The following is a 16,291-nucleotide window of genomic DNA, read 5'->3' as shown; positions in this document are numbered from 1 at the left end:
AGACGGCGAGTCACTCTTCATTTTTCTGTTCTCTGTGTCTCACGTACACGTAATCTGAGCGGAATCCTCCGCGAGCTCCGGAGGGAGCTGTGGCTGCTTTACGTCCAGCCGCGACTGTCGTGAAAGCGAGGGGCACGCCTGACGGCAGCACTGTCGCGAACGCTCGCAAGGACAGGTAGGTAAGGAAGGCCGGGGGGGGGGGGTTGTTACTCAGGTGTAAGGGGCAGGTGGGAGGGGTTGTGTGGGAAGGGTATCCATTTCGCTCCCCCACCCCGTCTGCCTGCGGCGGGGAGGGACAAGCTGTGTAGCAAAGTTCCCTGCAAGATAAAAATTCAGAGCCATTACTTGAAGCAGGTTCTGGGGTCTGTTACCTATGCCTTTGGCGGAAGGGTGGGCGGTAGTCTGAGGGAGGGTCGCCCCCAGAAGAGTTTGCTGCTCCTTGAGGCTCCCTTCAGTCCCTGGTGCATGATAGCGCCCAGGCTGGTCGAGGTAGCTTAGAAAGCCCCTTCTCTCTCCCTCCTCCTGGCAACAAAAATTCCATAAGAATAGTTTAGAGCAGTGGTTCCCAAATCTTTTTTGGGATCGTTCCCTCACCATACCCCATAAAAAGCATTATTCAGAACAGCGGTTTGTACGGCCCACTAAGGAAGATAGCGCAATAAAATTCGAAACAGTAACAATTAATTGCATACTTATTCAAAATTCAATTAAAGATATTTAGTTTAATTCATTCGACAAAAGTGATGAACTTGATTCAGTGAAACCAACTTTTCAAAGTCAGATAGTAATTTACACCTCCAGCACCCCTTTCTGCCCACTTTCCTCCTCTCCCTAGGTAACCCACCTTGGTAACCACTGGGTTGGTTAGATGCACTAATCATGTGCTGCCTGTTTCAACAGAGGCTAAACCATCTCCTTTGAGTTTGCCCAATGGTAGGGCTGGCCCTGCTCCCAGATTTGCTAAACTTCTGGAAACTTTGAAGCTGGGTGTGCGGATGTGAAGCGGGATGTAGTCTGGAAATATTTTGAAGTCTGGGGTGGGGAATTTTGGAGGGAAATGAATTGTTTTGAAACATCTTCTCATTGGATTTAAGCTTGCTTTAAATATGTAAATGTTTCAGGTGTATTTGGCAAACTCACAGATTTTACAGTTATAACGGTTTAAGACTCATTTACTTAAGGGATCATCTTACCTACGTGCGAATTTGATCTGCAAAACTTTAACTTCTACAAATGTCACACAGTGTTGGATCCAAGTTTATGAGTACAGTGGTACCTTAGGTTACATACGCTTCAGGTTATATACGCTTCAGGTTACAGACTCCGCTTACCCAGAAATAGTACCTCGGGTTAAGAACTTTGCTTCAGGATGAGAACAGAAATCTTGTGGCGGCGGTGCAGCAGCAGCGGGAGGCCCCATTAGCTAAAGTGGTGCTTCAGGTTAAGAACAGTTTCAGGTTAAGAATAGACCTCCAGAACGAATTAAGTTCGTAACCAGAGGTACCACTGTAGTTCCTTTAGAGTGGCAACACTCTACCTTTAGCTGTGGAACTCCCCTCCTATTGACATGAGGCAGCAACATTCACTATATTGTTTTAGGTGCACCCTGAAAACTTTATGCTTCAGTGGGCCCATTCAGGCACATGACTTGGAAACATGTGTTTTAAAATTTGAATATGTTTCCATTTTATTTTTAATCATATTTCCTAGTGTTTGTCATATTGGGCTCCTTTGAGAAGAGTGTGGGAAATAAATGAAATAGTGTATCAGTTTACAGGGAGTTTAGAAATATGATTGCATTGATTTTATCCAGATGGTAATTGCAGCTTATTCAGCATTAGAGAGGGAGCAGTACGGTGCTGTAACCATTAAGTCCTTAAACATATCTTGGATTTCTACCAGTTATGGAATTATTATTTTGAAACCATCACTATTATGGAGGGCAGGGCGGGGGGAGAATTATCTAGACTTGGAAACCTCTCCTTATTGTCAGCATTAACCAGACATAAAAAACCTACAATGAATGTTCACATCACAAGCAATTTTTCTTCTTCAAACTCTTTCCAAATCTCTGAGAAATAAAAAAAATATGCACACACATGTATGTTTGTGGGGCACACTTTTGCCCATTCCTAGCTGTGTTAAAATCTTTGATTTCTCCATTGATTTCTATGGTCAGCTCTCGCTTCTGTCCCTAGGGACATTTAAAAATAGTTTCTCAATGTGAACTTGGGGAATGACCTAATCAAACAGTGGAGTAGTTCTGTCTATGTGTCTCTTCCTTTGTACTTCTTGTCTAGCCACTCAGTTCCATTCCCAGCCACCCAGTTTTCATTTCTCCAGCCTCTTATTCAGTGTTCCTTGCCATTGAGTAACCTAGGGACTGTGAAGGTTTTTCCCCATTAAAGATTGATTGTATCATTGCAAATCTCGCAATTACCCTGAGTCTGCTGGTGTCACCCCTGTTTTGGTTCGAGTGGGGGGGGGACTGTAGTGCAGAGCTAGCACACAGCCCTGGGTGGGCTTTCACCCCCAGAAAGGTGTGGGCAGGTGCTGTGGCTGTAGCCCTACTTCCTGCTCCTCATTACTTGGTGCAGTGGTACAGTAAGTGATGCTAGCTGACCTCACCTCTGGTAGCTCCTAGACGTTGCCAAGTGTGTTATCCATATCCTCCACTTGAAGATGTGTTAGGCGGTATTTTTTTAAAAAAGGAGAAAAGAGAGCATATTAAACTGGAATATTTTATTTATCCACCACTGCCACTTCAAAGATGAAAGCAGTCAACATCAGATTAATTTGTTCCTGCTTGAACATGCTCACCTTAAAGCCTTTCTTCCCAGAACTTCCTGCTTCTCTCTCCCCTGGTCTAATGTTCCCCCTAAGGAGGATTTCTTCCTGAGTCACCTGGCTACTCTTCAGCTATGCACATTTAGGATCATTTCTTTATTGGTGTTTTTTCTCCCCCTCTCAGCCATGCCACTTCTCGATCTCCAGAACCAGCTGGGCATTGATGTTGACAGGTGGTTGCTCATCGGGAGTTCCAAGCAGCCCCACAAGCAGGCCAGTTTGTGCTTTGCCTTTCAGAAGGAGTGGCTGGAGTGTTCTGATGGCATTGGATCTGTAAGGGCAAAGAAGGAGTGCCAGCAGGAGATGGAGGATCTTGCTGAATGTCTAAGCAAGAAAAAAATGGTGAGTGGGGGACCTGAAGCAGGGACTCAGGGTCAGCAAGTGTGCATCTGTGTGTAAGGAAGTATTTGTCTGTTTGCTTTTCTTACTGCTGGAGTATCTGCAGAAGTTGACTGCCTCTTCCAATGTGCTGCTTGAAAGAGATGGTATGGACAGTTTTGGGGAGAATAGAAATGTAGTAAGTTTGCTTTCCCTGGGCAGAAGTTATTAGTAGGCAGCTCATTTCAAAGGCAGAATTCTCTTGTATTCCCATCCATCCTTGATGCCATGCAGAGCTACCATTTGTCTTCCCAACATGAGGGGCAAAGGAAAGAGAAGCAGCTGTGCTTCCTCCTCACTGCAGTGAGAACATTAGAGAGGTAGAGTAATTCACAACTGTAGTTAGTGTGGGTGTAATAAACTGATTTGTAATTGAGGTCCAAAGCAAGTGGTTGACTTGGGGTAAGGGAATAGCCCTTACTCTATATACTGCTAACTGCAAGCAGGCTCTGCGTTTTGTGCCCAAGGGCAGGGCTGATGTGTGATGCTGCCTTGCAGTGTAGTCAGACCAAATGGCCTGGTAAATTCTGACTCATGAATTTTGCCAGTATATGGGACACCTTTTGAGATGCTCTCAGGGTGGGGGAAGCAGGGAGAATTCCAAAGTGTAAACTCCTGTTGGGTTTGTGGATGTAAGCTGGGAGAAAAGTTAAAATATTTTCCAAGCCGCAGCTTCTTGCCTTCTTTCAATGTAACTGGCCCACCCCTTTGAATGTTTTCATCATGCAACGGGAGCAAGGCATTGCTGCTTCATAGCCTCTCTCCTCTCCTCTCCTCACCTCCCCCAGCCCCATCTGTTGTTAACAAAATTGCCCATCCCTAACTGGGCTTCCCACATCTCCATAGCTGACAGTCCAGCTTCAACATCTTGGTCAGCTGTGCAGGCACCTCAGGAGTCTGGCAGACCAAGATCATTTTGTGGTAAGTAGAGAATAGCAGGCCATCTGGAGGGCAGCCATGTGTGGGAGCCCATCAAAGCCTTTTGCTAGTAAGGTACCTCCTGGCTCTCACTCTGCGCCTTGATGCTGAAAGATTCTGAGACTTTGATCTAAAGAACTGCAAGACTGAAAGTAGCAGAGTTGTCAGTCTATTTGAACTCAAGATCGGCTTATAACCCACTCTAAAAAAAAATCTTGTGTATGTCCGTTTCCCCCCTTCTCTCCCCACCCTGATCTGAGTTGGGCAGGTGCAACTTCTCACAAAGGAGTGGCAAAGCAGTCTCCTCTTTTGCACAATTTTTAAAGGGAAAGGGTTTCCACGTTTTCCCTTGCATCTGGTCACCCTCCAGTGAGTTAGAGCATATTAAAGGGAGTGCTAAATCTGAGACCTTCAGCAATGGGAACATGCTCCTTTACAAATCCCTACGTGCTCTGACCTGCTGGAGAGGGCAAGATTTAACTCAGAAGGTGACATCCCAACTCTCTCTTCTGTTCCTTTGGCAGGTGAAGCGAATGATGGCGATTCAGGCACAGAGGGAGAAGCTGATAAAGGAGGGAAAATACACCCCTCCTGACAACCATTCTGGCAAATTTGAATCCACACCTTGAACTTTTGCTGCTTACCCTGGAGGAAGCAGAGCAGGAGTCACTTCCCAGTCGCTCTTCCTTTTTTTTTTTTAAGAGTTCTATCACTAATGTATCAACAACTTCTGGTTAGTGTGGAGACAATTGACTTTAGTAATTTTCCTTTAGCTGCCAACTGCTCCTCTCTTGTGTGTCTAGTGAAGTGGCAGACTGTTCCTGGATTGAATAAAACTGCCTCTTTGGGTCTCGAACATTAAGCTTGAGGTCGTTTTCTTTCCCCCCATCTTTGTTATTACAGAGCTGCAAGTGGCCATTTGCTTGGAATCTGTGAAAGTGTGGAATGCACAACATGGAAGGCAACCACCTCAGTCAGAGAACATGGCTGGAGAATCTGTCATTCCTGATGTTGCTGGGATCCCAACTCTCAGCAGCCCACACAGCCTAGTGGTCAGGGTTGATGGGAGTTGTAGTCTAGCACCACCAAGAGAGAGGTTCTGCATCCCGATCTAGGTGCTGAAAATGTTAGCTTCCTTCCACCACTTGTTCCTGCTGTCTCAGACAAGCCTGTCTGTTACTACATTTACATCTACCTGTCTTCTCTCAAGCAGCTTAAGGTACACAGTGCCCTCCCCTTTCTATCTTCAGAAAAAAAATGTGTGGAAGAGGTAGGTTGAGAGAGGGTGACTGACCCCAAAAGTCACATAATAAGCTTCATGGCTGAGTGAGGTTTTTAACCTTGCCCAGTTCTAGTTTGGTGCTGTGGTTCTGTCAGATCCTTTGCTTCCCACCCACGCACCTCCATCTCTATGTTTTGTGCTACTTCTTGGGTCTAAAGCAGTCTTCCCATCTCTGTGCATCAACCCAGCTCCCCCATGTTCCTCTTAGTTAAGTTTGCCATGAAGAAGACATATTTTGGGGTGCCAATAATGAGTGCAGTATAAGAAAACAAATGGATCTGGACTGATGGTCAGTGGGCTTCTACAGTCTGTTGGACAGTCCTCTTGCACCATGGGTGGGAGTTGTGGCCCATGTCAAGTTAACAGGAGGGTGTGTGAGTCATTTGGACTCTTGCCCTTTGAGTAGCCCTGTGTTAACCTCTCCTTTTGGCTTGTTCACTTCCATCTGTTCAGACTCTTCCTTGATCCTTCCTCTTTTGCATTACAAATTCACATCTTTTCTAGCAGAGGGCCATTGGACAGAGGGTGTTGCCCCCACAGCCTCTATGGTGCCTAGCACACCCTCATGGCCCTGCATAAATAAATAGCAACCATTTTCCTTCTTACAGACCTCTTTAAGTGGAGATCCTCTGTTGAGTAATTGAATTCTCAGAAAGTGATGACCCACTCTCTAACATAAAGAGTGTGCAATAGTTATTTGTGGCAAAAAGGCTACCAAATTGCCCAGAGTTTCTTGTTTTGTTGCCAGTCAGTAACTTGGGAAGTTTTATTACTGGAGGAGGCCAAAGGCTTCTGGGATTTCATTCAGGGAAACAGGAGGCCTCTGTGCATTTGGGTCTCTACCAATCTTCTGCTTTCATGCTTGGTGGAATTCTCAGAACCCCCTTTCTCTTCCTCAAATCCCTTGTCTCAGTCTCTAGCTAGCCAGCTATATCATTTTAGGAGCTGTCATGTAGTTCTGCAAGTCTGAGGTATGCAGGGACCAGCTGTTTGGTTGCCTGATCTTCTGAAATACCTGTATTGAGATTTGCAGGTTACTGCAAAGGATTTGGGCCAGTTTTAGCTGGATCAACTCATGTTTATTTACAGGTAGAGAGCTCCAGGCTGGGATTCTGTTCCCTTCTGCCATACCTACCAGCCTAGAACTGTCATCTGTCATCTGCTGGGAAGCAAGGAAATGTTGCTTTTAAACCTTACCTGCCACTTCAATAAAGTCACACAGTTCCCTGGTTGCTCCCTGTTTGCCTTTCTGACAGGCGCTCTCCCCACCCCCCGCCCCAGCCTGCCTGCCTGTCTCTGTAGATACATAAAGATTAATAATAAGGGCTGTGTCCCTGCTCACACTGCTACCCAACCCCCTGCCATTCCCCCCTCATATTAACCCATAGAGCAGGCATCCCCAAACTTGGCCCTCCAGCTGTTTTGGGACTACAATTCCCATCATCCCTGACCACTGGTCCTATTAGCTAGGGATGATGGGACTTGTAGTCCCAAATAGCTGGAAGGCCAAGTTTGGGGGTGCCTGCCATAGAGCTTCCCCTTCTCACCCCATGCAACTTCTAAGCTTGCTTTTCACTTTCCCCAACTCCATTTCTGAAACTACTACGTATTCTGCAGCCCCACTTTGCATCCATTTTCAGCTTCACCCCTAAGTTTGTGCCACCTCCTTTTCTGCCCCATTTTTCCCCTCTCTACCCTACTCACTTTTCTCAACTCTCCCTTGCATACAGATCCCCCCCCCCAATTTCCATGCATTCCTCCTCTACCATGCAGGCCCTTTGCAGACACCCCCTGTAACCTTAAGATGAATAGAACCTTAAAAGCAAGCCTGTCAGTTACCTTGTTCAGTTTAAAAGGGTAAGTTCAGCTGATGGAGGTTGCACATATATGGATGTTTGCTTGTTCACAAAATACCTTTTCTAATTTACTATATTTAATATAGATCTTCCTGTTGAAGATAATACATGGTATCAGGAGTGCAATACATGATTGTGGGAAGGTAATTACCAGCTGGTGAGCTTGATGTCGATACCAGCGAAGATCCTCGAACAGATAATTAAACAGTCAGCCTGTGATCACCTCGAAAAGGATGCTGTGATTACTAAGACCCAGCATGGGTTTCTCAAAAACAAGTCACGCCAGGCAAATCTCATTTCTTTTTCTGATAGAGTTACAAGCTTGGTGGATCATGAGAATGCGGTAGACAAAATGTTATCTTGATTTCAGTAAGGCTTTTGATGAAGTTACTGTTAGGTGGATTTGTAGCTCATTGACTGACCATACCCAAAGCGTGCCACAGAAGACAGAACCAGGATTAAAGATTGACTTAACAGATTAGAGAACTAGGCCAAAACTAACAAAATGAATTTCATTAGGAACAAAATGTCAGGTTCTACACTTAGGCAGGAAGAACCAGCTACACAAATATAAAATGAGGGACATCTGACTTGCAAGTAGTATATGTGAAAAGGATCTAGGCTACAGGCTTAACCTGAGTCAACAGTGATGCAACAGCAAAAAAAGCTAATGCTATTTTAGGCTGCCTCCAAAGTAGTCTAGTGTAAGGATCAAGGGAAATAATAGTACTGAAGGCAGCCCTGTATCAGGAAGTTTTTAATGCTAGATATTTTACAATGTTTTTATATATGTTTTTTAGAGTTGCTGGGGAAAACCAGCCAGATGGGCAGAGTATCAATAATAATAATAATACCACTCTATTCTGCCTTGATCAGACCACTCCTGGAGTACTGTGTCCAATTTTGAGAATCACAATTTAAGGATGTTGACAAGCTGGAACATGTGCTGAAGAGGGAGACCAATATGATCAGTGGTCTGGAAACCAAGCCTTATGAGAAATGGTTGAAGGAGCTGGGTATGTTTAGCCTGGAAAAAAGGAGAGACTGGGAGGAGATACGATAGCCATCTTCAAATATCTGAAGGGGTACCACATGGAAGATGGAGCAAGCTTGTTTTCTCCTGCTCTGGAGGGTAGAACTCAAACCAATTGCTTCAAATTACAAGAAAGTAGATTCCAGCTAAATATCAGAAAGAATTTTCTGACAGTAAGAGCTGTCTGACAGTGGAATGGACTCCTTCAGGTGGTAGACTCTCCCTTCATTGGAGTTGGTTAAGCGAATAGTCGTCTGTCATGGATGCCTTAACTGAAATTCCTGCATTGCAGGGAGATGGGCTAGATGACCCTTGTGGTCCTTTCCAACTCTACAATTTATGATTTGAAACTAACACAACAATTCCTTTCCCAGCTCCATTCTCATGGCACTCAAACTTTGTTTTAAACTGTCACTCTTTCCCTCGGTGTTATCCCATCATCATTTACTCTGCAATTTTTAAAAAATCACTATTTCTGATTCCTTTACTCAACTCTCTGCTGTTATTTAAAACCATCATTTTAAAACTTTCCTTCTCTTGTCCATGCAAATCCAAGACTGATGCAGTACTGCAAATCCTCCAAGTGTGTGTGTGTGTTACCTCCCACATTACAACTGCCATATACTAATATTCAAGTGATATTCAAGGGAGCACGTGGCGTTGTGGTCTAAACCACTGAGCCTCTTGGGCTTGCTGACTGGAAGGTCAGTGGTTGAAATCCACACGATGGGGTGAGCTCCTGTTGCTCTGTCCCAACTTTTGCCAACCTAGCAGAAAGTACACCAGTACCACTGCGGCAGGAAGGTAAGTGGCATTTCTGTGCGCTCTGGCTTCCGTCACAGTGTTCTGTTGTGCCTGAAGCGGTTTAGTCCTGCTGGCCACATGACCGGAAAGCTGTTTGTGGTCAAACACCGGCTCCCTCAGCCTGAAAGCGAGATGAGCACCGCACCCCATAGTCACCTTTGACAGGACTTAACTGTCCAGGGGTCCTTTACTAATATCCAATCAGTGGACCCAAATATGGACCCTTATCTAGCCAAAATGGCCCCCATTCTCTCTCAAGAAGGAAGTCTCAGCATGTTTGGGGGAAATCCAAAGATTGCAGCAATAGAATACAGTAAATGTTTAGGGAAGAAAGCCAATGAAGAATGAACATGCTCAGTGTGTGCACAATGCTGGCTAGCAGGGGTGGTGGAATAAAGTATGCTGGCTGGGGCTGATTGGAGTTGTAGTCCACCAACAACTGGAGGGCGCCAGGTTGGTAGAGGCTGAAATAAGTATCCGAGAAGAGGGCATGTTTGGCTAGGACCATGAACAGACTCACTCTTGCCTGCAACATTTTATTACAGCTTCCACTGGGTCAGGATTAATTTTTCATTCAAAGTGCCCTGTAGCACAGAGTCCCTCCAGAAAAACTGGGCTCCCTGTGATGATATATTATCACTACTGTAATGTGGAAAGTTCCCGAAACAAATTGGGAGTACAAATCAGTCAGCCTTAGAAATGCCCCCTGCCTGCCACCCCCAGCTCCAGAGAGGATGAGAGGAGGGAAAATGGATAAGGCAGAGGCCAAGCAGGACCTTGTGCGTTTGAACTTTTTAAATTGCCAAATCTTTACCCTTGTGTGACTTGTTTCATTCATTAAGAATGAATTTCACAGGGTGTGTGTGTGTGTGACACGTTTAAGAAATACAACAGGAAAAAATTCAAATAAATGTACATTTTCTCCTGTGTGTGTCATACATGAGATGTTATAGCATTACCTAAGGTATGTTAGTGTGTGGCTGGTGGTTGTTAGAGACCCAACACCCTTTTTTTTTTCAAAATTTTGCATTTAAAACCCAGAATTCTGAAGGTGGCAAACAGAAAAAGCAGAAGGACTGGATTTAACTGAGTGTATGAAAAAGAGAAGTGTCCTCCCACTGGTTAGCAGGATCCGTGAATATAAAGCAAAGAGTGTGTGTTCTCTCTCTCTCTCTCTCTCTCTCTCTCTCTCTCTGCAAACACAGTCATGAGCATAATGCTCCTGTCCTCACACTGTGTGTAGTCAGCGATAAATCCTCACTTGGCTGAGTGTGTTAATTCCCCCCGCTGCCCGCAGAGGAAAGCAAGCAGCTAATTATGCCAGGCTGCCTTTCCACAGCTGCGCTCTGGCCTTGCAATGAGGCTGCAAGATCAAAAAACCAGAGGCCTATTGGAAAATGGGACAGGACAAGGCAGATCAGGTGCTTCATGCCCTGACCACTTCCCTTTCTGTTCCACCTGCATTCCAGGCGTGGAGCAGCAATGCTTTGAGGGCTGCTTGTGAAAAGGCATGCAATAGTCTACCTGTTTTATAACAGGAGCAGATCCTCAGCAGGAAGTTTTGATGGAAGTGCTGACTGTGAAAATTGTTTTCTCCGTTCTATTTCGCTTAATGTTTTAGACTACAACCCCCACCAATCCCAGCCAGCACAGATGTGCTAGGTGGAGTGATGGGGGTTCAGCATTAAAACTGCCAATATCATAACGCCACTCCACTAATCTGTGGTGCAACTGCACTTTGAATATCATTCTGGTCGCTGCACCTCAAATAGGACATGTCAGAATCTGTATTGCAGGGGGCTGGACTAGATGACCCTTGGTATCCCTTCCAACTCTACAATTCTATGAGAACGCAAAAGGGGTCAGGAAAGGGCACCCAAGGTTATTCAAAGTCCTGAAAGACCTACATTGGCTCCCAGTACAATTCCGAGCACAATTCAAAGTGTTGGTGCTGACTTTCAAAGCCATAAACGGCCTCAACCCAGTATACCTGAAGGAGCGTCTCCACCCCCATCGCTCAGCCCAGACACTGAGGTCCAGCTTCGAGGGCCTTCTGGTGGTTCCCTCACTGCAAGAAGTGAGGTTACAGGGAACCAGGCAGAGGGCCTTCTCGGTAGTGGCACCCGCCCTGTGGAACACCTTCCCATCAGATGTCAAGGAAATAAACAAACTTTAGAAGACATCTGAAGGCAGCCCTGTTTAGGGAAGTTTTTAATGTTTGATGTTTATCATGTTTTTAATATTTTGTTGGGAGCCGCCCAGGGTGGCTGGGTATAAATAATAAATTATCATAATATTATTATTATTACAAGGAGCTGGAGTGGTTCCATTATGCAGAAAGGGATTCCTCTTTCTTTCCATTTGTGAAGTGGAAGTGCAGCTAAGATGTTGTTGTGAAGGACCACCCCTACGAGGTGCATCTTCTTTCCAAAAGACCAGCTGGTGGCTCCTCTTCTTCTTCAACTCATCCCTCGGAAATTGCTCCCCTTTGGAAGGTGCAGGCCACTCCCTCCTTGCTCAGGTCCCAGATGGATTAATTACTGTAACACAGATGGGTCCTGCAGCAAGGAAGCTGCTTGGTGTGCCCCTGTCAAAGTTTCATTGGTGGGAGACAAAGATGCTCCATTTCCCCTGTTAGTGATAGACCAAAGGAGCTAGAAGGGAGCCAGGGAAGACCAGCTCCCAGAGTGCACCAATTGTAGCATCTAACAGAACTTTAGCTCTGGCTGTGAACTTGTTCTGCAGGTTTCTGCGGTTCCTCTCCACTGCAACAGGACTTGTACAGCAGACCCTTCCAACAGGCTTGGGGGGGACTGCTTTAATGAAAGGTATGGTGCTGTGCTGTTTTTATTGGTATGGTTTTAATAGATTTTATATATGTATCTCAATTCTATCAATGTTTAATTTTTTTAATCTAAAAAAAATCCTTCCTGTAGCACCTTAAAGACCAACTAAGTTAGTTCTTGGTATAAGCTTTCGTGTGCATGCACACTTCTTCAGATACACACTTCAGATAATTTTTTTAATGATTTTTTCTGTTTTTAGTGGTTCTTATTTTTAATAAGACCTCACTGAGTCCTGTCTGGAGGAAAGGCAGGGTATAAATAAATATATAAGAGTAAGAATAAGAACGGTGGCCATGGGATAGCCCGTGTGAAAAGGTAATTCTGCATCCAAATTCTGCAGCTTATATGCATTAGGCAATTAAGGCACATTTTCCATTTTAAACTTTGACAAACAGGGAAGTGCTTTTAGGGTGCCTCCAGACTGCAAGTATTTTGCAGGAGGGATTCAAGTGCCTAGAGAGAAAAGTACGCAGGTATGTATATGGGAACTTGAGGTTTTTGGAGTTAAAGTGGATTGAAGCACTCTCTTGTCATAGCACAACAAATCTGAGAGAGAGAGAGAGAGATACCCAAATCATAGACTTTTTACAGTTTGGAAAGTGACAGGAAATGCTTTGAAAAGTGTATAAATGAATGAAAAATTAATGGGAAGACATATAAACACCACAGAAGCAAACCAGAATGAATGCTCATTGTCATATAACCTGGTTGTTGTTTTTTTTTAAAAAAATCAGAATGAATGCTCAGTAAAGGCCGGACATAGTCCAACCTATCCAACTTTATTAATAAAACAGTAGAAATGGGTTTTTAAAGAGTGAAATGGAGTTTGCTCTATTATACAAACTTACATGCTTGCTGTTTTGCATATATAATGCTGGCTTTGCCAGTCATTGAGTTGTGCCCTACAACCAAGAATCTGATTGCTCTGGCCCTCAGATTTCAGCAGATATCACCCATATGCTTTGATACATATATTTGCCTTAATGAGGGACAGAAACTTGATCCTTTAAGCAAAATCACTGAACTGTGCCCACCGATGGCACATTCCTAACTTTTCCTTAGGCCAGCCCCTCTCCTGCTTTGCCCTAAGGCTGCCCAGCAAGCTCCCTTCCTCCTCCTCCTCCTCCTCCTCCTCCTCCTCTTCTTCTCTTTACAAACACAGTCAGGGGGATTAGGAAGATGCCAGAAGAGAAAAGAGTTGAAGAGGAGGACCAAAAGCAGCTCTGGATGAAAAAATAATAAAAACAGACATCAAAGAGTCCTGCCATGAGAAGGGAAACAGGGGATGTACTGAATGTTGGTGCAGGCTGTGAATGATATAAATAACCATTGACCCAAATCTGTTTAGTACTCCCTTTGATAACTCATCCCTGGTCTGGCTGTATGCAAACTCTAGAATAGTGCTCTATACCCTCCAACATTTCTCCGATGAAAATAGGGACGTCCCATTCCATAATGATTATTTTACTATTTATACCCTACACATCTTACTGGGTTGTCCCAGCCACTCTGGGCAGCTTCCAACATATATAAAAACATAATAAAACATTAAGCATTAAAAAAAACTTCCCTATACAGGATTGTCTTCAGATGGCTCAGGGGTTGGATAACTCCATACCCTCCAACATTTCTCCAGTGAAAATAGGGACATCCAAAGAAAAGTGGGACATTCTGGGATCAAATCAGAAACTGGGACGGCTTCTCTAAATCAGGGATGTCCCTGAAAAATAGGGACACTTGGAGGGTCTGGTGCTCCGAGCTCAGAACCACTAAAGAAAAATAGGGGAGACCCAGGAAATGCAGGGGGTGGCTTTTGACCCAGAGGACTCCGTCCTGGAACATGTCAGGATGAATAAAGGAGGGTGTGCCTTGGAGCATGCAGCAAGCCCATATCCCCACCCTGGCCTTGCTGCTGAACAACCTCAGTCCAACCTAAATTACCAAGGGTCAAGTAGGACTTCCAGAGCAAAGAGCAAAATGTCCAGCTTTGCTCGAGAGCCAGGTGATGACTGGCCATTTTGCCTTTGTGCAAAGTCATATGCCACAACGAAGCTGAAATAAATTGTGAACCAGTAAGTGAAAAAATACAGTGGGGAACAGAGCTGCAGTGTGATGCCACTTCCAGAGGCTGACACACACTGTCGTGATAATTGCTAGTTTGCCACAAAGAATGTGAGGGGAAAACTGCACTTAAAATAAGACAAAGGAAGAGAAGACTAAGCTCTTTTAAAAAGAGAGAAAATCATCATATCTTGCAGCATTTGCTAGCATCCATTCCGGTTTGAGTCATCCAATCAAGCACAATCCAAGTACTGGAGGAAATATTTAAATATCTTGAAAGGCTTTTGCATCCCAAGAGACTCTTACAGATCAATTCAAAATGTAAACGGCCATTAGGCTTGGCAGATTGGGGGCGTTGTGGAAATCCACAGCAGGGAGGGCCAATTGAGGGGGGGGGTGTTGCTGCTGGAGTTCAATTCCAGTTGTTGGATTAAGCTAAGAGCTAATGAGAAAAAAGAAAGGAAAATATAGATTGAGAAAGGGACAGAAGAGTGACGCCTAACAGTTCATGGAAGGGTGAGAAAAAAACCATACAGTTCTTGCTGAGCAAAATGAAACAGCTGTGGATGTTGATCTGGTATTTGAAGGTATTTTTAAAAACAATCACCAATTTTAAGTGTTCCAAAATCACCATATTAGAGCAATTTTAAGACAAAACAACACAAAATAGTGTGTAAGTTTCTGAGTTCTCCTGAACTCTTCATCAGGCTGAAAAGTACACAAATGGAGGTGATAATATAATAATAATAATTTATTATTTATACACCACCCATCTGGCTGGGTTTCCCAGGTGAGGGGAAGAGAGGCTGGCTGTCAGTAATTAAAGTATGTTTCCTCTGAAATTGTATTTCAGAAAGCAGCCTGGCCAAAGTCCGAACTTCCTGGGGAAAAGTTCTTAACAAAGTAAGTGGATCTTGTAAGGTCCTGCCTTGTGTTACGTGAATTAGCATAAATGTTTGGTCTGTACTGTTTTTAATTAATCCCACACTTCTCTCTTGGCGTGTTAGAGGATTTGCCTTAATGCTAAAGGCCTTGGACTGGATCCAGGAGGAAGGAAAGTGTGGTGGTGGCAGCAGCTTCACCATGTGCTTCCTCAGAAAACCTTCTTGGGTGTTTTTAATACATATAGACATGGCTATGCCCATGCCTGACTCTGTCATCCTTTCAGGGGGTTTGGTCCTTGGGTGGGTCTCTATGCAACTACTCCCTGCACTGCTGGTCTGAGAACAGAAACATCTCTGTGGATGCAAAGAACAGAGCGAAAGCAAATGAAGAGTCGGCATGTAGGGGGTTAGCCGTCATGGGAGAGAGAGGGCATAACACCACCTAATCCCACAGAACAAGCTTGTTTTAGGAAAACAAACGCTGGGTCAGCACTCTGCCGCCAAACAGCAAGAACCACTCTCTGTTGTTTGTTCACAGCAGTTGGCTTTTAGAGGTTTACTGACTCTGAACACAGAAGGTCAACAGGAAATCCTATGCCTGTCCTAAAGAAGCTGTCATTTTAAAGTTCCTCAAGAGGTGTACATATCTTCCCCCATCCCACAACCGGCTCACCTCAGAAAGACGAGAAGCTGTGCAAGAGCATGGGAGCGTCTGTTCATTTCTGTGGGATGTTGCACAAAATAATTCATTGGAAGGGACTCCAAGGGTCATCTAGTCCAACCTCTTGAAAATAGAGGAATCACAACTGAAGAATCCCTGGCAGATGACCATCCAAACTCTGCTTTAAAACCTCCAATGAAGGAGAGCCCACCATCTTCTGTCCCACTGTCAAATGGGAAGCTGCCTCATCCTGACGGCTGGTCCATCGATGGCAGCATTGTTTACTCTGATTGGCAGTAGCTCCTTGGGGTCTTGGGCACAGAGGGGGGGCGTCTTTTCCATCCCATCTCTGTTCATTCTTATCTACATTTTCATAATTTGATTATGCTTACTTGCTTTTCCAAGTCTGCCGATTTTATTGGTATTTTCTTTATGAATATTTTATATTTTTTATGTGAACCACTTAGAGGTTTGTTTGCTTTTACTAAGTGACACATTTCGTTAAATGAAAATAAATAAAACTACCTGTTACCTGACTCTCTTAATTGGAAATGCCAGGGATCAACCCTGAGACCTTCTGCATGCCACACCTTTGCAATATGGGCTCCCCACTCCCAGCTAAATGGTGCTTTTTGAGGAAGCTGCTGTGGTCCCACAGATTGATTGGGATTCCTTTCATCATGCAGGTGCATCAGTGTTTATAAACATAAGAACCTAAGAA

General features: G+C 44.5%; 1 protein-coding gene across 2 annotated transcripts; it reads left to right on the top strand.

The window, feature by feature from the left end:
* The first annotated feature begins 38 nt into the window (after positions 1-38).
* On the top strand, positions 39-5,005 carry NDUFS5 (NADH:ubiquinone oxidoreductase subunit S5). 2 transcript variants are annotated; one of them, XM_081203944.1, is made up of 3 exons: positions 39-175; positions 2,972-3,189; positions 4,668-5,005. In XM_081203944.1, exons 2-3 carry the CDS (start codon positions 2,974-2,976, stop codon positions 4,770-4,772), a joined length of 321 nt encoding a protein of 106 aa, XP_081060070.1. In that variant the 5' UTR covers positions 39-175; positions 2,972-2,973; the 3' UTR covers positions 4,773-5,005. The 2 variants fall into 2 exon arrangements, with proteins under 2 accessions (XP_081060070.1, XP_081060071.1); XM_081203945.1 differs by having other exon boundaries at positions 42-179.
* The last annotated feature ends 11,286 nt before the right edge of the window (positions 5,006-16,291 follow it).

The sequence above is a fragment of the Podarcis bocagei genome, assembly GCF_964188305.1.
Source record: "Podarcis bocagei genome assembly, chromosome: 7".
NCBI lineage: Eukaryota > Metazoa > Chordata > Lepidosauria > Squamata > Lacertidae > Podarcis > Podarcis bocagei.
Note: the sequence above shows the minus strand (reverse complement) of the source record. Positions and strands in the feature narration are given on the sequence as shown.